The following is a 26765-nucleotide window of genomic DNA, read 5'->3' as shown; positions in this document are numbered from 1 at the left end:
CATCGGGGTTGTTTATCCGTGGGTGTAATAACTCCTTAGAACGTAGTGGTTATATCCTCTTTGCTTAAAACTACTAATATCTGTGATCAAAGACAATTCAGTGCAGGTGACAGATTTGACGTGCGGTCTGCAGCCGCAGTTGCAATAATACACCAAATACGCAAAAATGGCCATGCTACGTGCAGTCGGTCTCGTCATTCATTTTACTATGGAAATTGACAATAACACCGACGTGTCGGAGCAGTAGTGCAGCTGCGGTCGGGAAAACGTTAAAATCACCATATTACGTGCAGTCGATATCGTCATTCATTTTACTATGGAAATTGACAATAACACCGACGCGTTTGGGCCGCCGCAGTAGTGTCGGAGCAGCAGTGCAGCTGCGGTTGGAAACGGACTGTCACCTTAAGACAGAACTGAAGGAAGTCTGTAAATTTGTTGAAGTTGCCTATAAATCCTAAATACGTTGAAGTTGAAGTTTATGAAATTAACGTTTTTTGTGGCTTCCTCGCTCGATTCAAGGGGCCCACTGACTATCAGTCCGCCGGACGATATCGGCCTGTCAGTTAGAACAAAAATTTGACAGTTCCGAACAACTAACTGACAGGCCGATATCGTCCGGCGGACTGATAGTCAGTGGGCCCCTTTAGAACCAAGAACTAAGTTCTGTAAACAATAGAGCGAGCTTTCGTTTGGAACCAAATATATGTCAGTGCGTTGTTAAATGACTACAGCATAGCGCGAGTAAAAGCATTTGCTACTATTTGCTGTATATTTATACAAATATACCTAATTAAAAAAATAGATAAAAATTGTAGTGAATGTTCTCAGAGATGCCTTTTTGTGTCAGGAATTCTTTGTTACCATATTTTGAGGCTAAGATATTTTTTTATCCCATTTGTAACAAAATGATATGCTAGTGTGTGAACTTAGCATATCATTTTGTGAAATTCCATAGTATTGGTTTTTTGGCTGTATCGCAGCCATAATTGTGTGTTTTTTAGTTTTAGTTATTATTTTTATTTTATAATAATATGTATGCTAGTTTTAAGATATTTATCTATGGGCCAATAGTTGCGTGAAAATAAAGAATTTCATTTCATTTCATTTTCATTTATGATAAAAACGCCAGAACTATTGCTCAAAAGTATCAGGAACTCTAGAACTATGGTGCATGCTAATAAAACTCTAATAAAAACGTGATCTGCTTCTGCTGGACACAGACATGAGTTTTTTACTATGCGTGGAGTGAGTATAAGCTTACCTATTTCTCTATGCCTTATGCTGCTTATACCTATATGGATTTTGTTCCTATAACACATATGTTAGGTGTGCTGGCCGTCTTGTTAAAATAATTAGGGAAGTGTAGTAATATATTGTAAGGTTGACAATTATTTCACAAAAAAACGATTCACAAATTAATGGTCAAGTAACGTAACTTTTTCACCCCACCAGCTCGTAAGGCTCTGTTTAACTTAAAAAACTGATGAAAAAGTTGCATTTTATCCACAAGAGTGGCAAAGTAATCTGTTTCTTAATATGGCAACAATGTGCAGTAGCTGCACATTCACTGTCAGCATTCACTGTGCAGTAGCTGCAGTGTTGCCACATTAAGAAATCGGCTTCCTCCCTTATTTTCTTGGATAAAAAATAAAGTGTCGGTTACTGGTTCCTGTCGGACTTGTCGGTCACAGCACTGGTGTTACCAAGTTTCTAGAAAATTATATGAACTAATAATACCTTCTTATTGAATTTTTGGCCCCTACGTGACATATTGATTAGAACTTGAAACATATACATCTATGTACACAACTTTGGGAACAAATAAATTTATTTTATTAAATATTTTGATTTTGCGTTTTTTAAGTAGTCACACTACTATAATTATATAAATTATAAACTGAAATAAGTAATGATGATGATGTGTATTAGATGTCATATATTAAAGAAAAAGTGACGAAGCCCTCCAGTGGTGAAGGCCGGTTCACCACTGGAGGGCTTCGTCATTTTCTCTTTAATATATGATATCAATTCCAGTTTATAATTGGTATCTACATCGTTTGGTCGATCACAAAATCAGAATAAAATATAAGGAAGCCGTAACTGTTAGACTAATATTTCCAGTTAGTATGGAAAAAACCATAGATTTTTAATACTTTTAGCCAAGGCTGTATACGCCACCCCTTGTTGCAGGTTCGGAAAGTAAATGGATTGAAAAGGTTCCGTTCGTGAGGCTTTTAGGCAGCCATTTTTCATCTCGCTAGAGATGTCCCTTTTCGAAATTGTAATATTTTGTATTTTTTTACAGCAGGAAATCGATGCTTTTATTGAATAGGTACCTAAGCTTAGAGACACGTCATATTGTTAATGTAAATATTGTAGTCTTCTTCTTCTTCTTTCCCTGTTACCCCCTGCTGGGGTGTAGGGCTCGAATCTTGTTTTTCCATTGACTACGGTCTTGGGCAGCTTGGGTAACCTCCTCCCACCCCATCCCCAATACACCCAGCTCTTGCTCCACAGAACGACGCCAAGTGGATTTAGGGCGACCATGTTTCCGCTTGCCGAACATAAACAAAATAAACAAATAAACGAAACGAAATATTGTAGTAGCGAAACCAAATTATAAAAAATATAAAAGCTAGATTTTATATCCTCAACATGGTTGTCATCATTGCGGACTACGTTATTCGAAGATAAAGTCTGACTGTTTGAATTATTATGTAGGTAGGTACTAATAAGCGTTTGAATTAGTTTGATAATTGACTCACATTCTTTGTTTTGATTATTTTTTCACAATAACAACATATCCTACGACTAAAATACGTAGGGTAAGATTTAAGGTGCCGTACGTTCAGAGAGCGGACAAATTATTTGAAGTCGAGGGTCAAATGAAACCATTTTGAATGATTCACGGTTAGTTTCACTAGACTTATATTGACCGGGATATAAATAATACAAAAGGTAATCACGGTTTATATCCCGGTCAATATAAGTCTCATGAATCTAGAGTTAGACCAAGAAAAGTCTGCAGCGATTTTGACAGCATATGCAGTGCAAGTATTATTTTATTTAACGTCAAACTTATATGAAATTATGACGTAGGTATAAATAACACGTGCACTGCGTGTGCTATCAAAATCGCTGCAGACTTTTCTTGGTCTAACTCTAGTATAAAACTGGATTAGGCATGAGTGGTGGGGAGAACTGTCAGAACGGAATAGTCTTATGTATCTTTCAGTAGGAGTAGCAGAGAAAGCGTTATTATTGTTTGTCCTTGTTACAGTCTCACGTATGTTCTGTCCCTCACGGGCGCACGCGGTAGGCCACTTTGTATAGGATCCTACCATCTACGAACGAAACCGAATTCTCAAGTAGTAAATTAAATTTATCATATAAGTCGAATCACTTTGATGAGATTAGGTATTAGGCACAAATTAATTCACAATTCATTATATTAGGGCTGAAATTATTGATAAAATGCTTTTAAAAGCAGTGAATTATTTGTTAGCAATTGCCAAAATTTGTAAGGTTTCTTGGTAATATTTGTCGACATTGGACTATTTGGTAGTGATTCTGCTAATGAATTTGAATGATCTTTGATTTTGGTGAGAGATAAGGCATTTATATATTTTTATAAACTTCTATCTTATTGAATCCCCAAAATGTGTTCCGGGGCGAGATTTATACGTAAGTATTTATATATATTAGTCGCTTAGTAGGTACAGTCAGAATATGTGCCATTTTCAACGAAAAGGGTACTTATTTGTCGCTTGTCAGTAAGGCGCTATTTCCATATAGCTTAAATTAGAAATCAACCTTATCAACAAGCGACAATGTGGTACCTTTTGGTTGAAAAGGTCACATATAAGCGAGTATAGGTGCAGTCAGTATATAATGGGCGAGATAGAAAAATGTGAATAAAATTTCACTTTTCCTCCATAGTAAATGTATGGAATGATTTTCTTTAATTTGTGGCTTTTTAGTACATTACCTTAAGTTGACCATAGGAAACTATTGATACTGGATAGAAATTGAATCTTCTTCTTCTTCCTAGCCTTATATCCCATTTACCTGGGGTCGGCTCTCCTTATACGGCGTCGCCAGGAGCGTCTGTCCTGGGTCGTCTCTGTTGGTAATCTTTTTTCTTTAAGGTTCTTTTTTACAAGACCTATCCATGTTATCTTGGGCCTTCCGCGACCCCTAGGCTTTTCACTCATCTCTAGCACCTTTCTCGTCATGTGGTCTGGTGGGCGCCTCATGACGTGGCCATACCATCGTAGTCGATTTTCGGTGAGCTTTTCTTCGATTGGCCTTACTCTGAAACTGCCTCTAACGTGGATATTCCTAATATGATCCAACAACGTTACTCCGCCAGCCCATCTCAGCATCCTCATCTCCGCAGCATGCAGTTTCGCGACTTGTTCTTTTTTGAATGGCCAACACTCAGGGCCGTATGTCATTGCCGGGCGCACAGCTGCCTTATAAACTTTGCCCTTAATACGAACTGGCATTCGTTTATCGCAGAGAACGCCCGTGAGCTCACGCCACTTCACCCATCCAGTATTGATACGGTTGACGATATCTGCATCTATAGATCCGTCGTTTTGCATGTTCGAACCAAGATATTTGAAGCTCGTTACTTCGTTCAGAGGGTTGCCGTCCAAGTAAATTGTGCTGCGGAGGTTGGCGCCACTGAAGTTGCAGTGCATCACTTCGGTCTTCTGTCGGCTTACACGCAGTCCGCCGTCCTCCAGGGCTACTCTCCAGGTTTCTAGAATGTTTTGCAGCTCTTTTACGTCGTCGTCGTCGTCGTGCTGATCAAAACTATGTCATCTGCGTAGAGCAGATCCCATGGGGGTTGACGTTGTATATGCGACGTGAGGAAATTGAATAGTAACGGGCTGAGAGCCGATCCCTGGTGGACACCCACCCCCACACGGAATTCATCGCTATTGCCAGCTGGACTTCGAATGGTTGACTTTACGTCTTTGTACATGTCCATCACTATAGAAATATAGTATTCTGAAACATTTTTGGCGCGTAGTGAGTGCCAAATGAGTTTTCGGGGCACGCGGTCGAAAGCTTTCTCCAGATCGATGAACACCATGTGGAGGTCGGTTCTGTTATCTCTGTAATTTTCAATCAGTAACCTGAGTGTGTGGAGGGCATCAGTAGTGGACTTTCGGGCTACAAAACCACATTGGTTCTCACTGATTGGTGAGCTGGCCGAGTCTTTTGCTTATAACGCGTTCCCATATTTTGAAGGAGTGTGGTATTAGCTTTATTGCTCTGTAATTCCCACAGTCTCTCAGGTCACCTTTGTTTTTGAAAAAAGGCACCAAGTAGCTACGTCTCCATTCGTCCGGAATACCATGTGTCAGAATACCATTAAACAAATCCGTCAGAAAAGAAACTCCTTCATCGCCAAGCCTTTTTAGAATATTGGATAGAAATTGAATCGATTGGTATAAAAAAATTGCATGTAAAAAATAAAAGTTTTCATTTTCATACAAATTGTATGGAAAAATCTTTCCTCGATTTGTGTTCTCGCTAATGCTCGTTTCATAAAACCCCAGCTGCGTTTTAAGGCCTTTCATTATGTATCAGTTGCATACTACTAGTACCTACACCATGAAATTCACCTGAAACTGAAATTCTTTTTCAGCTTCTAATAGTTGTAAACAATAACATTAAATGCGTTAACTTTGTTTAAAGTTATGTCACATCGCTTTTTTATTTCGTTATGAGATATGTACAGTGGTACTACGTAAACGAAATTAATAACTAGCTTAAATCTAAAATAGGCCCTTGAGGCATTGTACCAAGGATGCTGGCGGCATTTCCCCGCTGTATCGCAATGCTGATACGTTGTGCGAGAAAGCCGCCAACTCTTCGGTCACCAGTTACGTCAACCAGACGCTTCGCGATTTCTGCAAACAACTTATGCGCGCTGGGACCCCATGGACCTAGAGTTTCAACTCCAAATGGAACGAAATGATACTCTCTACCGAGGCTCTTATATTTATTACGTTTTAAAATTTCGGCGCTTTCCGCCCCTCCGCCCGCTTTTACATTAGTCCGTTGGAGGTGGGACGGTGCCAGTGTGTCTACGCAGGTAGCATCCCACACCAACATCCGTCCCAAGCTCCAAGGAACCAAGGACATCCCATCGGGCCTCTTGCCATCATCTCTGATAATGCCAGTCGGCTCAAGAAGAGCGGGTACATTGATGGTGGCAAGAGACCGACGGATTATGTCATTAAGCGACGCATGTCTTGAAAAACGGCCGGCACTTTTTTGACAAGATAATCCATGGTGTCCCAGTCGGTCCACGTCCGTGCCACAAGAGCATATGTGTGGCGTACACACCGAAACCCCGAGTCGCAAACCAGTCGCCAGTCTAAGGGAGGCCGGATCCAAGAAAGTACCAGTATTAGGCGAAGGATGGGCATGTAGCCTAGCATGTAGCATTTCGTTATTGATATAAGATATATTATTATACGATCTTGACTTATTGGCGCGCACGAGATGAACGAGTCGTGTTTCGTATCATATCAAGTTTAGAATACCACTTCAATAGGTAAATGTGTGTGAAGCCGCGCAACGCCAATGTAGGTATTAGGCTTGGTTTGTTAACGACGAACACTGACAGATTTGATAAATTCAAAATAATTATAATTAATGAAATACGCTTACCTTTGAAGGAGGCCATGTTTGTGGGTCGGCGCGTCGGTGATCATTTAAAGATGAATCGCCCAATTTGTCGCAGTCTTAATTACAGGCGGTATCACTCGCGATGACTTTACCTGAAATTAATAAAAAAAGTGGAATTTATACTGCTAAAACATCCCAACACCTCAGCGCCTAGAATAAGCGGCACTTAATTGACTACCATAGGACCTTTATCCATCAACCCAGAGGGGACACCTTAACCTTATTGGGAATATTCCGTTTCTCTCACCATATTTGTATTATTTGTGATTATCACAATTTTTGTTTCTGAATTATGGATGTTTTCTATGGTCGGTAGTAAATATTTAATGTAGCTGGAAATGTTTCATGGCTCCAATTTTAGCAAATATGGTTAAAATACGTAGTCAGGTTTTACATAAAAAGAAGATATTGCTTAGTTCTTACTTCTACAGTATTAAATTACAGGTCCTTGCTCTTTTCCTACTGTTTACCGTAGTTATGTTCATATCACTACCACGATTTCCAAAAATATTTATCGTCAGATATTTACCTGATGCCGAAAAGGGCAGTGGGAAAGAACTGGGGGCTGAAGCCAGGAATGATCCACTGGATCTACAAGGCGGTAATACTACCCAGGGTGCTATATGGGGCCGTGATATGGTGAAAGAAATATAGAGTACATATAGGAGAGAGAGACAACTGGATGGTGGAAGTCAGACACCCGACGACTATCTGCTTTACGGATGGCTCAAGAAGAAGCTCGACGAAACTAGCAGGAGCGGGCATAGTGAACCCTAAACTGGGAGAGAAAGTATCAATACCACTAGGTAGATATGCTAGCGTGTTCCAAGCAGAGGTACGTGCTATAGCGCACTGCGCACGTATAGTAAAAGAGAGTGTGCAGCAAGAGGGTGCTGTTGTAATATACACAGATAGCCAAGCAGCACTGAAGGCACTAAAGAAAATATCGGTTACCTCCTCTCTGGTGAGAGAATGTCGAGAGGAGCTTAACTCGATAAGCAAGCAAAGAAGCGTTACGGTGGCATGGGTACCAGGACACCAGGGAGTAACGGGAAATGAAAAAGCGGATGAGCTGGCGATGATAGGGGCGGAGACGGGATATATAGGTCCGGAACCGGCTCTGCCCATGTCAGCGGATGTCACGAAGGGAGTCATAGAGAAGGTAAAAGAGATAAAAGCACAGAGAGTATGGGAAGAAGAGGCTGGATGCAGACAGTCGAAGATGATGATTAAAGGTATAGATCACAGGAGAACCAGGTATCTTTTGAAACTAGGTAAGAGCAGTCTAAGACTATTGACAGGTCATAACACTCTCAACAAACACCTTAAGATAATGAAAATTAGCAGAGACGCCTCCTGTCCACATTGTGGTAAGGAGGAGACTAGCTTTCACTTACTAGCAGAGTGTATTATGTATGCGGCATCGCGATATAATATATTCGGTAGAGACACGCTGAAAGAGAATGAACTAAAGGATCTCGAACTTAAAGATGTCCTTCTGTTCTGCAGGAAAACAAGAAGATTTGAGGAGAATAGACAGTAACCTGCAGCTCCAACTTCAGGGAACTGGGCTGAATGAACGCGACACGTGATCGACAGCCCGCCTGCCTCCGGCCGGGCGTCCCTACACTACATCTACATCTACATCTACCTGATGCCGATGTTACGCGTTTCAATAATTATTAAATGAGAGTAAGATACTAGTTGGATGCGACTCATGCGCCTGCCGTTTATTGGGCTTCTTAATGCCGCCGAATTTGATCAGTTATATGGATATAGAGGGTTAATACTGCACATTTCGCATGTTTAAAAAAATACCGGGAAACCCGGTATTGCATTTTAAAATACCGGTATTGAAAAATGGCCAAAAAAAGACCCGGGATCATGAAATACCGGGATCCCGGGATTAGAAGCCCTACTCAAACCCCTTCCTCGTCCACCTAGTTGGCAATCATGCTCTGTGGACATAAAAGGCGTACCTTTCTCACAGCATGCCGTACCTGCCGACCAGATTCCCGATTCTTTCACAATGTACTCAAGTTGTGTACAATGAAACAAGTCTTTCGCTTTTATATATTTCAGCAATCTTATAATCATTTCATATGTCGGAAACCTTTTAAATAACCGATCTCAGCGTATCACTATTTTCTCCATTCCTTTCTCATTAATTGATTGAAAACATATATGTATTAATGTCACTTATTTATAACACAGTTTCAATGTTTATTAACGATGTTTCATGGTAGACTATAATTATTAAATCTGTTTCACTGTAAAAATATTGTTTCAATGAAAACATGCACAAGTACACAATGAAACAAAACGCTTTAAAAAAAGTTTATAATAGAGAAACTGTTAAAGATAAGTTGAAACCTAGAATGCCATACGATAGCCAACTAAATTGTTTATCTTCAAACGAAATATCACACTCATATCTTTAAAAACACCAGAGATAGGAAGGTCTGAACTTTTGGTGTTTCATTGATCAACAAGTTACCCTACATGAGTATAACCTATCTATAGTTATATAATATCATTGCCTCGACCCCGCCACGCTTTTAAAGCTCCTTTCTCTGTACAATTACAGGTTTAATTTCATTAGAAGTCGCGAAGCATTGTACGTGTGCTCTTTGTTAGCAAATGGCAGAGAATTTGGTTAAGCATTATGTAAGATAGGTACACGAAATTAATGGCAGGTTTGTACAAGACGGAATTTAATGTACAGGAGCAAGCTGAAATGAGCCAGCGCGCAATTACTTTCAATAGGGGTGCATTACATTTTATATAATTATATTTCATATATTATAGTTTGATATACCGTTATTTGGAATAATGTAATAATGGTATACATTTATATTAACTAATCAACGATATGCATAATATTATTATTGATATAATGGGCATAGGGTATATTACTTATTAAAATTGAAATGACATGAAAATGTTATATAATTGAATATATTTAAATAGGCATTATTTCCATTAAGATTTAGTTCTTGAATCAACGATATTTATTTTAAGATCTTTTCGAATTTCGATATAAATAAACTCGAAATTTCATCGTCTAAGAAATAAAATGTTTTCTCTCCCTCCGAACGACGCGTCATCAATTTTAATTTACTAACGTTGTAAAAAAAAATAAGGGCATTGAGCAAAATAACCATAAACTAAATGTTACTCGGAATCGTTTCAATATTTGGATGCTAATGGTTTTCTTCCCTAGAATACCTGAACCTGAAGGTTATTGAATATTAATACGAGACGAATAACAGATGAAACACAGACACGTTCAAGACAGATTCAGAAAAAATATCAGAGGTAAGCATCTTTGAACTGAGTACTTATTTTTTGAAGCCTCCTTTTTATTTGTTAATAAGAAATAAGGAATTTATTTACTAGAAATGTTGGTACTTACATGTAAATAAATTTTGAATTTCTTCAACATTGAATCACAGGCAAATTTAAAAAACCGGCCAAGTGCGAGTCAGACTCGCGCACCGAGGGTTCCGTACATTACATAATTTTAACAATGTATTTTTATGTGAAACGTGAGTGAAAGGTAAATTGCGGTTTACGATTTATGACGTATTAAAAAAAACTACTTAATAGATCTCGATCAAACCAATTTTCGGTGGAAGTTTACATTGTAATGTACATCATATATGAGTTTCAGTTCCAAGTATGGGGAGCTCCCAAAACTTATTGTTTTTTTTTCTATTTTTGTGTGAAAATCTTAATGCGGTTCACAGAATACATCTACTTACCAAGTTTCAACAGTATAGTTCTTATAGTTTCTGTGACATACGGACGGACGGACAGACAGACAGACATGACGAATCTATAAGGGTTCCGTTTTTTGCCATTTGGCTACGGAACCCTAAAAAGTAATAAAAGTACCTATAATAAAGGCAATCATCAGTGGGCGAATATTCAAATCGACCATTAAATACATATACGAGTATGTACTCGTAGTTACTTTGCTGAGGTGTATACCTATACTCGTACTTGTTCTATTTGTTTAATTCGAGTACACATAACAGACCAATTTATATATCATGATTTATAGACAAAATCATGATTTATCAAGCTTAAGTAAAATACGGGTGGATTAAATTTTTATGACATATGATGTCTTGAGTGAAAACAGACCTCTACCTAAGTAAAATATGTCTATTCGAACCTAACCTGAAAGAAAAGTAAGGGATATTATCTTAATGAAACTGTTTTAGCAACAATAAAACACGAATATTTAATACGAAATCTAAAAATGCCCCTCCGTTGCAAGACGCTGCTATAATTAATGAAGAGCGACGACGTTTAAATGATTATTGATTACCCAATTAGGATGAGAGCTACAGTTTTCTTAATAAATAGGAACATTAGTAGCCCCTTTGTTTTCCACGAATAATTGTTAATAGCAGTGTTTACCTATTAATATTATTTACATACATTTAGTAGTAGTAGTAAACTCTTTATTGTACAAAAATACATATTAAAAATTACATGGTACAAATAATAAGATGTACAAAGGCGATCTTATCCCTTTGAGGGATCTCTTCCAGTTAACCTTTGAGTAGATGAGAGGAGAAAGTGAAAAGAGGGTGACAAATGTAGCAAAATGTACAACAAGGTACCAGAAAGACAAAGGATATAAATACATACAAAATTAATAGGATAAACATAATATATTACACAAAAAGGAATGGGGAAAATACACTAAAAATTTAAAAGAAGTAGAAAAATATAAACCAACATACAATACAAATATAGGCACATTAATCAATCAGATAACCATAGCTTCTTTAACCTCTCCTTGTACATGTACGAGTACAGGTGGGGGTTCGATAAACTCAATTCTGTTTTTTTTTTTTTTCAAAATATTAACCGGAATGACTCGTATTTTACAACTAATGTGCATTTCATTTAAATTTAATAATTGTGTAGGTACGAGTATGTTTATCAATGCGAACTTGCTATACATACCTACACACAATCGATTAAAACTTTTTTGCACGAAACTAGAGATGGACCGAATATGGACTTTGCCGAATATTCGGTTCCGATCATACCGAATCGAATATTCAACCGAATATTCGGTTGGGCTAAAACTGCCTAAAACGCTGAAAACATGTTCATACAGGTTCGCGATCTGCACTCCGCAGCTCCGCACGTGTTTTTGACCTTTCCTCTCTGGACCGGCCGGGAATGTTTATGAAAAGAAACGGAACCGCATATGCCTCATGTCTGACCGCGAAGTGCACCCGCCCCAGCTAGCGGACGCCCTTAAAAAGAATTTGTTTATTCCGTAAACATTCGGCAGTTCGAACCAAACTATTCAGCCGAATACGAATATTGAAAAACATGCCGAATACCGAATAATTACCGAATTTATACACAAAATAGTTTTCGCAAATAATTGAATTTTATAAAAACAAAACTTGGGTACAACTAGGGTTGCCAGGTCGGTTTTCCTCTGGATTAAACTGAAAGAATCTTGGACTCCACACAAACCTAGCAAGTCTAGCACATCTTATCGCAACTTCTGTGAATTATAACAACGTAGTCAGACTTCTTGTAAAAAATAATATATATTATATCTGTGTATCTCTTATCTATGCGAGATGCAAGGCGGGAATTCATATGTATAATACAGGCCATTTCGAACGTGCACTGACATGATATTACTATTATATTAGTTAACTGTCATACGCGCGGGCGTCTCGCTCGAACTAAGTGCGGAGAAGTCTAAAGCGAAATGAACACGCGAAATAAACACGCGAATAAAAGCTAACTGATATGATTCGAATATCATTATATTATCGGTTTGATGTCAGTGCACTTTCGAATTGGCCTGAGAAGCTGAATTACTCACGACTTAAATAAATAAATAAATCTGAATTTTGAAATATGTACAGAATTTTCTTTCGATCTGGCAACCATACAACTGACAAACATAGGTGGGTACAATAGGTAAAGCCTGACCAGGAATATATGATCACGCGCCATGTTGCGGAATTTTACTGGAACTAATTTTTTCATACTATACTGAACTGTCACCCTATACATGAGAATAACAGCGCCCTCTTCACAATGATCATATATTACTGGTCAGGCTTTAGACTCGATGCTTGGCTGTTGTATTTCCTAGGCAGTCTAATTTCCTGTGTCACGGGATATTTGAAAAAGTTGGCGAACTGCCGGGAATTTAAAGGTTTAATGACTTTTTTGTATTTATTAGGGCAGTAAACACGTCGTTTTGCTAACTTTTGCTAATGTTACTGCATACAGCGACTTAGACTTCCACTATTAAATAGTAATTAAATATTGCATTTAGTGCGCTACCTACGAGTAGTATTGGACTTGTTTATAAGCAAAGGAATAAAGTTGTTTCTTCATGTTGGCTAGTAGAATTGACTTTCAAGTAATGATTTTAAATGATAAAAACTTTCATTTGAATGTGATTTGTAATGTAATGTTTTAGTTACGTTAGTGTAGTGAGAAAAATTGTGTTTCACTCGGAAGCTTTCACGCCTTGAAACCTGTCAACGCTTAAAATTCCACTTTTAGAACCACTCGCAGTGGTAGCGTAGTTCAATTTTGGAATCTTACGCTTACTTTCGTATGAGTGTGCATTTTGAGTGTGTCATATAACCGCTACTAGGTGATAGTTATTGTTATTGCTGATGTCTGTGTTTGTTTGTCGCTTTCTGTTTTTGTTCCACTAACACTTAGTTATAATCTTAATTGTTACTAACGATGATGGACCACATTGTCTTTTAAATAAATTAATTGAATTGAATATTAGGACGAGGAGTTATAAATATAATAATATTAAATATTCAACAATAGTGCTCCTGGGAAGTTTTGTCACCCGAATGTAGGTGGGTGGGACAGGATTATCTGCCACTGGCTTGCCTTACTCGTAAATAGCCGGCCGTCCAGAGTGGAGTCGCGAGAGCTGCGTTCTCAAGGGTAGTAGATGTGGAAACGTATATGGCGAGTTTGCTATATGTTTAAAGTCCAGTGACACTTCTCTACCCTCAGCCCTCACACCGGTGCCATCCTAGATATTGCTTTTCGTGGGGGCCCATCTTGTGGGGGCGAGTCACCGTCTGCCAGAAATAAAATTGCATACCGTTTTAAATATAGGCGTCCAGTTTTTTATCCCATTGCCCAGTATTTAGTCCATCGGCGTCACCCTATAGCCTGGTTCAGATTCAATCAACCCTCAATAATGGTCCTTACACGGTGGCGGGTGCTGCCTTTGGGTGCGTCCCAGGACACAGGCAAGGGCAGCACCCGCCACCCGGGTCGGTGTACCACTACATCTCATTAAATGTCCGGAATACCATTGTTCCGTGATGGGTACAGACATAAAAAGTAATTAATAATAAATATTTGAGGATAAACTTAATCAGATCAATCGAATTCGTGTTTGATCCCATAGTAAAAGTTGCTCAGTATAATCCCAAAACCTCCCTGGCAACGGGAATTCACTATTTTTTTTGCCAACCTGTATATACACGGTTATCTTGTGCAGAATTTGCTGGAGCGCGGTTACCCGCTTTGTACCAAAAATGAGGCCGTATAAGACTTGCAGCACAAATAAAATACTGTCAAAACTTTGTAACAGGCTGTCATACGGCACTATAACAACGTTATAAGAGTGCACTGTGCCGTGTATGCCTTTTTCATGTTGCTTGGTTTTTCTTTTGCGACACAATGGTGGGCTGATGTGTTGTATCTATTGCAAGTGTTGTAATGATACTTACCTATCAGATATGTTCATATGCTGCTATTGTTAAACCTCTAACGCAGCGTCTTATGTAAGCGAACAACTCGTGAACGCGAAGCGAAGCGGCGCGGCGGTCCCACGGCGTTCGCGTTCGCAACGAGATCGCCAACGTAGGACACTTCTATAGGTATCAAAGGATTGATTCACCCCGCGCCGCATCGCTTCGCTTCGCGTTCGCGTGTTGTTCGCCTACGTAGTACGCTGCGTAACAAGGATTTCCTGTTTCTAATCTGAGTTTCGTAAGTTGTTTCGATGTATAATTATTTCTTGTACGTAACGAGTTTCAATAATTAAGCATTCACCTTTTTTAGAAACAACGGCACGGATGTATAACTACTAACAGTTTATGTTGTGTAAAGATATTTACTCGGCAAACTTAGTGCGGAATAGAAAATGTTTATCTTATTAGATCCAGTTGGAACCAATTGTAGACAATATTGATAATTCAGAAATAAACCTACTGATTTCGTGCTAGAAAAGGATTAGATAGTAAAAGCTTGCTCTTCAGTAAAAACAACAAATAACGTTTTCAAAGATTCAAAACATTCTAAAAGACTCAACGCATGTTAAACAAGTTTTCTTGGTGCCATCTGAACAAACATCTTTCTATTCCGAACGCTAAAATACTATCTACGATTCGGAGAAAAAAAAGTTTGTGCTTAAGTGGAAAGGAGACGACCGCTTTACCATACAAACACAAACATAGCTATGCCTCTTCGCTTGACTTTTTTGAATTTTTGATTATTATAAACGTATTCCATACAATTCATACAAAGTTTTAAAAGCTAACTCATAAAGTAATTGAAAAATCTAAAAAAAAATGCAGGGGTATAGCTGTCTGAAATGTCGATATCCAATGAGGATAATGAGGACTACGATTGTATGAAAAAGCGGTCGTCCACTATCCCCTTAATATTTCTAACAAAAAACATGTCTCTGGACCTACCGTAGTAATAATTGTCTTTACGTATACCTATACGTACAGACGATTTACGAACTAGCACGTAAGCAAAGCAACAAATCAATCGTATGCTAGAATGGCTGGATTCCGTACCGTTGCTGGAGAGATGCTCTACTCCAAATTCAAGTAGTCCCAAACTAAAGAGGTATTTTTTTCAAGTAAGTACAAATAATTACCAATCGTGTACTAAATCCTCATATAAAAGAAGTGACAAAATCCAATGGGGTTGCCAGAGAGCAAGACGTGAAATTTCTTCAAGCAGAAAGTCACTTTGGACAGCCTGACAGATCGTAACCATTACGAATCAATAACAAGAAAAATATACTATCTGAATAGACCTCCTGGGGGTCTCATAAAGCTGGTTTGTCCATGCAATCAACTCGGCGACTTAGGCAACTGACAATACACGACTAGAACGGGGGCGTGGCAAATGGATCGGCAAATAAAAATCGAACATTCTCGAGACAATACCCAAAGCCTTCGCAAGTAACGGTCGCGGTTAAGAGAAAAGTAGAGAGGGAACTATAGCTTGGAGAAAATAACTGGCGAGGAGCCATTTTCAGGGCTTATTGTAGACGTTGCTACATTAATTCATCGGCTAAGAAAAAAACTTCAAACTTATTCGCTGACGCTGGCAGTATCAACCACAGTACATTGATAAAAAAACTTTTTATATGTCTACGTAAAGACCAGGCTCCACGCTCCAGACTTTACAATTTGTTAAAATTTCACCACCTTATTCATAAAACTTAGAAGCTCTGTTAAATTTTGTCCCGTTCTAACAAACAGAAATGTTAAAATGACGGATAGGGACAAAAGATTTGACAGACGTTTATGAATAACGCCGAAACGCCATTAATCTTGTTGTGATAATGTTGTAATACGATGTTGACATGACTCTCAGTGCACCTCGCGCGCAACACTAAGTGCGATGCCAAATGAAATGACTCAAATGACTAAATAGCAGTTGATTTAACGCGATATCATTATATCATTGTAAATATACCATAGTACTAGTTGTAATTTAAATGTAATTAACTTTCATGGCGCATTAGTTTTATACTGTAATGTCATGTAAATGTGTTTTCAATAAATAAATAAATAAATAAATAAATAAATTATCAAGGCACTAACAGATTAAAAAAAAAAAAAACAGAATACCACTGCGTTTTTCACAGTTAAGTAGGTCACCGAATGGGCCGCACAGAACAGGTTGCCGACGCTACTGTAAGCGATTATTCCACAGGACAGGTATGTATGTATGTAATAATAGTTCTTTCGTGCTTTGATTACAGACTATGATAGGAACTACATGTATTTGTTATTTGTTGCATTTATAGGTAAGTATATAAGAAAACGGTACATTGTCCGTCATAAAAACATAAAAGATGAATAAGTTATTGTGTTGAAAGTATTTATTTAGTAGGTAGCGGTAGGTACTACCAGATTCGGATACGAGATGAACATTAAAAGTAAGCAATTATTAAAACACTTCACGTAAAATGATTATCTTTTGTCTATACAGGGCGGCTAAAAATAAGTGCATTCCCGTTGCCAGGGAGAAATCGCGAAAAAAAAATTACCCTCCCAAATTTTATTGTATGAAACAGCCAAATTTATTTTTCGCGATTTCGGGGTTGGTCTCAAAATAAAAATTGCTCAGTATAATCCCCAACCTCCCTGGCAACGGGAATGCACAATTTTTTTAGCCACCCTGTATAATTACTATAATTAGGTAGGTACCAGAAACAATAACTGTATCACTATTTTCAAGCAAAGCAATGTTGAGCAATAGAGACTGCACCAGCGTAGTTGCCGCAGCTTTGCTGTGCAGCATTGCTGCCGACTGCATTACTAACTGTAGGAAACATCAACATTTTATTTATGCGTTGATAAAGTGACCTCTTTGATGTATCCTACAGAGACAGTGTCATGATGTCAGAATCAATGACAGTGTCCTCGAGAACTGACTTTCCTTGCAGTAATGCAGTCGGCATTGTAAAAATACTGCGCATCAATGCTGCAGCAGTAAAGCTGGTGCATTCTCAATCTGTATGTAAATCACTTTTGCACTTGCATTTCGCTCTTAAAAGTACCGGAGTACGTATTGCCAGTTTATCGCTGTTTATAACAAACGTGCCTAGGTGCAAACCACAACAAAGCTATGAGGAAGGAATCGATTTATGTTGACTAGCTTCACAAAAACCGTGTCAAAGAACGACAATAAAAACTAAAATACAATCTAATTCGATTACAGCGTAAAACTTCTAAATAAGTTCCCAAAAAGTTGTCAATGTTTGCGAATTTGCCTAACTTTGCGAAGGGATCAAAATTTGATATTAAGTTTTGTTCAGAAAAAACTGGGACTGTTAGAAGGGGCATAAATTGAGTTGAATGAAAGATTACACTGTTATGAGTTATTACTTTAAAACAAACTTATAAATTGCTATGTAGGTACCTCGGAGCCTACCAGAAAAGGACTGCGAGCCTCCTCAAAATGATGTACTTACCTATAGGTACGAGTACCTATTAATCCTATTATATTACTTAGTAGTTGATTCAAAATCATGATAAATTAATTATCAAAGTTAGAATAAAATTGTATGTTTTCGATGATTTGAATCGAATGGAAACCCGCTTGACTTATGTCTACTTTGCTGGCTTGAATTGTTAAATATCTAAAAATAAAATAGTCGTTTACTCGTAGTTCAGACTTATAGTTAAGATATTATATAGTATTTTAAAACATTGAGATTTTATAATGGGATTTTACAATTAAACACAAATTGAGATTTTACGTATAAATGAAACAATATCTTAAAACTCCATACATAACCCCGAGTAGAAATGGGATAAAAATCTGCGTAATAATGTTCGCATCATAACAACAACAAATCAAGCGAGCATTTTTCAATGTTCGAATAGGCCTCCCGGCCGCATTAAAAAGACTCCACGGCATGCAACCGACAAATTGCGATTTCTGCTTCAAGTAACTTTTATTACTTTTTCTTATCGCGGCTATAGGCACGGTAAAAACTTTCGAAAGATCAAAATTACGTTTGTGCATTTACTTAATACGCATTGTACTCATCCTTTACTTAATTTTAGAACTGGCTTTGATTAATAGTCCTTGTTTAATCACTTCTTCAAGAAGTCTGGAAAATATCTTACCTAGGTATTTAACGTACCTATTGTATTAAGCTATCGAAATATTCTCGTGTACTAATAGAATTGTTAATTGTTTCTAAAGCAATTAAGTGTAGTGGAGTCATTCTTGAATACCTACAAATTGTCCAGCTTGTGATGCTAATATTTATTTGTTTAGGTGTCAAACTTATTGTCTGTGCGAGTGTTTACAAAATAATAATTCTGAGCGTAAATCACAGTCGCCACTAAAATAATAGTTGTACGAGTAGTAAGTAATTGTACCTAAGTAGATAGTCGACTTTTGTGCGTAGGTTATGAACGGAAATGCCTTCTCCCATATTTAACAAAAAAAAAACAAAAACAAACAAAATATTTAATAAAATAATTTGATTTGTTCCCAAACTTGTTAAAAAAACATGTTTAAAAATAGTAATTTTAAATGAATCAGTTTGGCGCTAAGAATAATACGGAAATTATAAGCAGGAAAATATTATATTAAACCGAAACTCCTTAAGTTAGTCGTAACAAAATGCTAGGAGAATACCAGGAAGATGATGAGGTAGTGAACTAATAGGCGTTACAATATTGTTAAAGTAGGTACCTATTTTTAAACACAATGTTAAGTGATATGACGAGAAACACGAGAGGGCACCTGCACTGCGCGATATTCCGGGCCCCGCGGACCACATAGTGTAATCTTCTCAATTCCATTCGAGAGCATAATAATTCACCACTTTATTTGCCATTAAAACTTCGAGCTTCATACGTCCGAGCGTAGAGCCTGCTTTTCGCATAATTATTCGCATTCGTGGAAAAAGTTTGTCATATTTCCCCCAGAAATGTTGATGATTTTATATTATTTTAGTATTGTAGATGCAGGTAATTTAATATATTCTGCATTTGTTTACTTACTCTCTTTTTTTGTACTTAGATAAAACTGTGTCCTAATAAAACAAATTGTATCTTGCTGAACATTATCTTTAAAACCTAGCAAAAATAACTGATGTGCGATTAAAGCATTAAGTTTAAGAATGCCTTCATGGGCAATAAAATTTAATAATCTAAGTCGTAAGTCCGAGCGTGATTGGCGCAACTTTTACAATATCCCCAAGGTATCCCGACCCTTTTATTGATCTTCGTTCTTCAGTTAAAGTGAACTCGATTTATTTGAAGAAAAAAAAAATGTTTGGCCCTGTGTGTTTATTCAGTCGCAAATGGCATACAGTCATGGCATGTACAAGCACTAGACTTCATGGTACTGTATGTTTTAATACTTTAGGACTTACTTTTCACTGTGACTTGGTGTGACAGTTCTTAGTACGAGTAATATCTCAGTATATTTTTACGTTGTAAGCGTATATTTTGTATTGCTGGCAGCTGAAACATAGATGATATGACCTGAGGTGTATTTCTCGTTTTCTAATTTTAATTATTCGAATACTCTCGAAGAAAGATCCATTCCATTCCATCGCATATCCTGTAATAAGTATCTGCAATCGATATGTCTTGTCCTCATGTGTATTTCAGACCAGTTAAGAAAATATTTTTATTTCATGGTTTGGATTAAACATTTAACAATATTAAATCAAGACATTTAAATATTTAACATGCGTGACAATCTCTCTTTATTCGTGCTCAACTATATACATATAAAAAAATATAAAACATATTACGTACGTACTTAAGTATTCGATTATTTAAGACTTAAGGATTCGCCACACTGGATGCGTTCTAGTCATGAAATAAATAAAATAAAAATCTGCGGGCAGCGGTCAGGTCAAACTTCAACTTTAAAGGTTGCTGTCAATGTTGTTCATACATAATGCGGGTTTGACATTCGGACGGGTTCATACATAGTGTGGCAAATCCTTAAATGTTAGCCTTAAGTTAACTGCTGTCTCGCGAGACATAAAAACAAATCAAGTATTTACTTACATCTTATTTTATCAAAAACGTTTAAAAAATGTGTTCCACGCTGCATACATTTGTATGCAGCGTGGAATAAGTACATAGTTTAGAATTGTAGACTGCTAAAGTCATAACCTTACATTTTGGCCTTGAGGTTATCAGGTAAAAATGATTTCAAAAGTAATGATAGACCCGTTCTTATAATTTCGACCGGACATTCTCGTTCGGTGTGCCTGGGTGGAATGCTACAACGCTATTGGTTGATGAGTTCGCATCAAGCACGCGATTGGTCGCAACTAGTTGCGTTAGACTGCACGACTGGCTCAAATTCGTGCGTTCTTAGTGCTCGTAAGTCTTTACGAAGTAATATACAAGTATAAGTCAATAGGTAATTCGGGATTCAAATCTAGGGCCGCTGCGACCGAATACCTAACTGGCTCAGGGCATGTAGTACCTAACCATTTCACGTATCAAAATATTGGAACACTGACAAAAAGGGTGTAAATATTTCCGCGCTGTACTCGAAACTTCACTACAAAAACGTAACCGATAGGTATTTATTAGGCAAGTTGTTGCATTAATTTGGTGTCCCCGTCTGGTGCGAACTTGACCTAGTTCGGTCAAGGGTCTTGTTCTTTCTCGCTGTTATCTACGGGTGGGAAAGAGAGGGGAGGTGTCTTGAAGGTTCCTGTAAGGCTGATGTTATGAAGGGTTGGTTAAATAGCTTTGATGTGCCGGATGTTTTAAAGATGAATATCATTCTGTCATGTGAAGCATTGTGGCTAAACATTAGCTTAGACGAGTAGGTTTTGACCTTTCTCGTCTCGGGGTCAAAATGTAAAGAGTAATGGCTTTTTAGTTTGAACAGGCCGCACTACTTTACCATTGCCAGTTTTAGTTTCAAACAAGTCCAGACGACAAACTACTTAGTTGTTCAGAGGTTTTAGAAATAAGGTAGTAAAATCTTGTTTTACTTTAAGAGTTGCCTTTATAACTGAGTACGAAGGCTGAGCTTTTCTTAAGGATGCAAAAAATAATGTTACATCTTCTTGATTTATTAGTTAGGAGTTTAAACATTTATATATACGGTGGCCAAAAAATAAGTGCATTTCCGTTGCCAGGGAGGTTTTGGGATTATACTGAGCAACTTTTACTATGGGATCAACCCCGAAATCGCGAAAACGTCACTTTTGGCACTAACAGATCGGTATCGGTTACGGTGTCGGTTTGTGAATTCCGAAGGTAGCTCGGGGCTATTTGGAAGATAGTTTAATCCGCAGCTGTCACGATTCTTGACATGTTTGGGTAAAGCTCCATTTTCCTTGTTCTAAACACCCGAAAGCAAATATAAACATTTACTTCATTATCCTTCTCAATCCATTATATGGCGTGGCAGCTACGCCGTGGACCTACGCCGTAGCAGCTACGATAAAATAATATTGCATCGAGGTCGATTTGTAATTTACGGGTTGACGGCATTTTTATCTTTTTAGGGTTTCGTACCCAAAGGGTAAAAACGGGACCCTATTACTAAGACTCCGCTGTCCGTCTGTCCGTCTGTCACCAGGCTGTATCTCATAAACCGTGATAGCTAGACAGTTGAAATTTTCACAGATGATGTATTTCTGTTGCCGCTATTACAACAAATACTAAAAACAGAATAATAATGGGGCTCCCATACAACAAACGTGATTTTTTTGCTGTTTCCTTCCGTAATGGTACGGAACCCTTCGTGCGCGAGTCCGACTCGCACTTGGCCGGTTTTTTTACGTAATTTGTCCGTGTAGCGTGTATCTTACATGTACTCACGTACATATATATTTATTACATTACAATAACTAATCATTAAAATTAAATATTTTATAAGTTCAAATAGATACCGCCGATGATTTTAACCGATTCTCGTGAAATGTATCTCACACACATATCATAAAACCTCTATGATGGCTTTAAAATCCGTAAATAATGGCCAACATTAGATAAACTGTTTCGTTACAGCAAACTTCTTATCCGTGAAAATGTTCTAATAGCATCATTATAGTGACCTCACAGAGCCACTAGTTTTAAGATTGTGTTATTTTGATTCAAATTAATTATTTCAGTTTCATTTTAAAATATAGGCAGAAAACAGATTGTAAAAGAACCATTATTTTCTTAAGAGCAACAAGGTAATCTTCATAAAACTTTAAATTAAACATAACATTCGTATATCTGACAAATTTTGTAAAGGAATTTTGTGATTAAATTTATTACATTGCGGAATTCGCATTCAAATATTCTGCTCGTTCCTGAATAGCAAGTCTTACGGCCCGATTCGAACAATACTTATAAGATGTCACAGCGATACGATACTGATCTACCAGTGTCGAGAGTGAAGTTTTTGGTTGAAACGTTTGGTTTGGTTTGGGGATGGGGGCTAGGCGAAAGAAAGTGTAAGATTTTGCCGTCACAGACCATATTACTGCGATAGATGCAAATGTTTGATATTGGCGTCACATACCATACTAATACGATAGACGCAAATGTTAAATATTGGCGTCACAAGCCATACTAGAGAACAGAACAGAACAAAATAGAACAAACCAGAACAAAACAGAATTAAACAGAATAAAACTGAACAAAACAGAACAACACGAAACAAAACGAAACAAAACGAGACAAAACGAAACAAAACGAAACAAAACGAAACAAAACGTAACAAAATGAAACAAAACGAAACGAAACGAAACAAAACAACAAGACCCGAGAACCCGAGACCTCGACCATGAGCATGAGCATGAGCATGAACACGTCACCAGCCTTTCTTAACTTCGTTCCAACAGTGTTCCACGACACACCATTTTTTATTTTTAAAGCGTATATGTCCAGTATAAAAATATGAGTGCACAAATCATCTCAAAAATATGTCCCAGCTCATGTCAGCGAATTAATAACGGTGGTACTATTAGTTATTCTGTGTTAATAACTATGGGACATATTTTTGAGTAAGTTTTCTACACCCATACACAGAATAACTAATATTTTCAATATTTGGGGATAAACTTCTATGAAAAAATGCTCAAAAAAAGGAAATAAAAAAAAACTTCTGAGATAATAAATAAAATTACTCCTCATCGAAGTCCTTTTGAGACTAAAATTGTATGTTTACCTTGTATATGACCCATATTTTTACACTTGACTGTACCTATAGCAGATACACGCAGCAGGTACGGTAGTACTATTAGTTATTCTGTGGCAGATACTCTTGGCGTGCGATTCCGAGACACACTTTACAAGTGTTTGGGATGAACGATACCGTGTAGTCTAAGTAATGAGATCCCTACTAGCTGGCGACCTTTTGGAGAACTAAAATACTACTACTGTTTATTGTACGCCTCAGTTAAAGGTAACAAGAGGAAGTGCGATTCGCGCGTGCATTTCGCTCGTACCGTGACGCAAGGGCGAATGATAACTAAACGACATACTTTTTGCTGTCAACATTGTACGTTCGAATTGGCCTCCAATACAGATAATATATTACACAATTAGGTACACAAAAAAAATCTTATTGCTAGTACGCTTCCAGACTTCAGACAACCTTTACGTATCGTAGGAGTAAATATTTATGGAAATAAGCGAGTCGAAATTTCAAAAAAACTTAAGGCAAGCCTCCAAATAACTCAGGAAAGTAACTAAACAATCATGAAAGTAAGGTAGGTAAGGTCATGTAAGATTAATATGGTTAGAGTAGTCTTTGAGTTTACTAAAAAAAGGTTGTCTGTAAAGTCGGTTTACGGACGATAATTTTGCGTGATACCTAACGTCATAGGAAAACATTGATGAAAAGGCCGTAACGTTACCATGGAGACCTGTCCACAACGTGACACTTTTTGTTCTTTGATTTATAAGACGTTATCACGTCAAAAACCTTTGTCGTAAAGATTTGGTGTTTTAAATGTATATATATATATATACTCGGGTCGTTATACTGAAGCATTGTGTCATATTTTATTTTGTAAACTATTGTTTTTATTTTTTTGTAAACCACGCCTTTTTCATCTAATCACTTTTCAACAATTCATAAAAAAAAACAATTGATTTTTAACCCCTTATAGCGCACACTTAGATTTTTATGGCAAAAATTACCACCCTATAACATAATTATATTGGATTTATTATGCAAAATTTTTAGGACATGACATGAGGCTTGAATCGTGTAGTGTTCTAAATTTTGACCGCTCAAGGGTAACTATTTTTTGATTACCTATACTAATTACGAAAGATTTTTTTGGATATTAATTTCTTAACATAGGAGAAACCGTAGCCTACAAAAATATAGATAACAACAATTCGATTTAACTTTATTATTAAACACGTCTTCAACGAGCTATGTTACACTTTAAATTATGATTGATCTGACTTATTTTTAACATCTGGTAAGCTCGCACCCTTCTTACCTACATAATTATACTTTTAAAAATGTGAAAAGGCGATACCTTGTCATCTAGTGAAAGAAAACGAATTATATTATTTCAAGACCCTTTTCACAGTGTTATTATGTAAGTTATATAAAAGCAGCAAAGTTTTGAATACGATGCGATGAATTACAACTTTAAAGCTTTATTTAATATGTATTGCCGTTAACTCCATGGGAGAACAAATGGAGCATCTATGTAAGTTTACAAACATATGACAAGTATAGACGTCATCTATCAAATTTATATTTTAAAGCATTTGTAATCGCAGTTCGCGTCTGTAAGCGACATACAGCCCATTAAAGCGGCTTTAAATTAGCAGCATTAGTTAGTAGGTCGACATACCTCATGGCTTGACGGGAGCGTGATCGTGCCAGGAGGCACTCGCGAGAGGCGGCGGGCGCGCGGCCCGGCCGCGCTGTGAGCTGTGCGCACCAGGCGTGACACGTCCGCGCCGTCGAGCGTGGGCGGCCGTCTGCCGCCCCGCACCGCGGCCCGCGCCTCCCGACCCGACACTACTTCATATCGAGTTTTGACTTCAATGTTTCTTTTGCTACATTTCGAGGAATATACAGATTACCCTGGAATGCGGGGATTCAAAATATTGCAATTTTTCAGTAATAAATCCGATCGTTAGAAAATGAGCACAGGCACTTCAATTCATTGCTTTCGTTAAATATTAGTGAAATAGTACCAAGAATATGCCGTCGGATTTAACGGCTCATATTGGGTTTTGAGTTTTATCTTTTGAAGCATTTTGGCTTTTTTTCAGCCAAGTAACAAAGTTCAATCACGCTAAGTCCTCGTGCATAAGAATGTATTATATAAAATGAACACAATTCAAACACGGGTCTCTATTGTTTGACATAATTATTTAAAGTCATAATGTAATGATTGTCATTAGTCATAATTTGTTTTTTTTTTTCAGAAACGCGTAACTTTTCAGGATTGCCATAAAACAAACCTAACCTAACCTAACCTATCTATAGGATAACCCGAGGAAAATCCTGAAAAGTTAACAGTTTCAGAATTATGGCTAATAATAATATGACAATCATTACATTATGACTTTAAATAATCATGTCAAACAAAGGGACCCCTTCAAACACACTTTTGATTTCAGAGTAGCTAATGAAACTAACTAAACTTATGAAACTTTTAGTCCCACATTACTCTGATAAATAGAATGTAGGTAAGTGCAAAGTTTTCGACAGTGAATATTAAGGATCTAAATATTCACTGTCGAAAACTACCTAAATTTTAGGTAGCTTATTTATTCGAAATCAAGTAGAGTACAAACTGAACTGTTATTTCTAAAGTCGAGTTATTTGATACCTATCACACTACGTTTTGTAGATTTTAAATATAATTTTTATTTTGTTCGGTTTGACTTAAATGCGGCCGAGGATCAAAATATTTCAGAATAGTTCGTTTTTTTAGCAGTAGAAAAAAAGGTAAACAATCTTCAAGTCTTTTTATTGAAAATAATTGAAAAATGCTTTTGAAGAAATGTTTATATTTCTTATGAAAGCAAAATAATGTAAAGGATAGTTTATGATTTATAATTGTAACATATTTGCTGTGACTTATTTTTCAAAAGTGATTTTTAATAAAAGACACGTCAAGATCGCTTATCTTCTTTCTTTCTTCTCCATAATAAAGAGCGTACTCCCATCTGAAAGACCGGCAACGCACGTACAACCCCTCTGGTGTTGCGGGTGTCCATGGGCGGCGGTAATCGCTTACCATCAGGTGATCCGTCTGCTCGTTTACCTCCTATACCATT

The 26765-nt window shown here is 37.3% G+C and overlaps 1 protein-coding gene across 1 annotated transcript in view; it reads right to left on the bottom strand.

Annotated features, from left to right (window-relative positions):
• Positions 1–25527, bottom strand: part of LOC134755695 (atrial natriuretic peptide-converting enzyme) — a 142567-nt gene extending 117040 nt beyond the window's left edge. The window contains exons 1-2 of the mRNA XM_063692242.1: positions 25325–25527; positions 6697–6806 (exon numbers count right to left, since the gene is read on the bottom strand). Of these exons, the coding sequence (XP_063548312.1) occupies positions 6697–6712 (16 nt within the window). The 5' untranslated portion in view covers positions 6713–6806; positions 25325–25527. The remainder of the gene's footprint in view (positions 1–6696; positions 6807–25324) is intronic.
• Positions 25528–26765: the final 1238 nt, after the last annotated feature.

Source organism: Cydia strobilella, chromosome 3 (assembly GCF_947568885.1).
Source record: "Cydia strobilella chromosome 3, ilCydStro3.1, whole genome shotgun sequence".
Classification (NCBI taxonomy): domain Eukaryota; kingdom Metazoa; phylum Arthropoda; class Insecta; order Lepidoptera; family Tortricidae; genus Cydia; species Cydia strobilella.
Note: the sequence above shows the minus strand (reverse complement) of the source record. Positions and strands in the feature narration are given on the sequence as shown.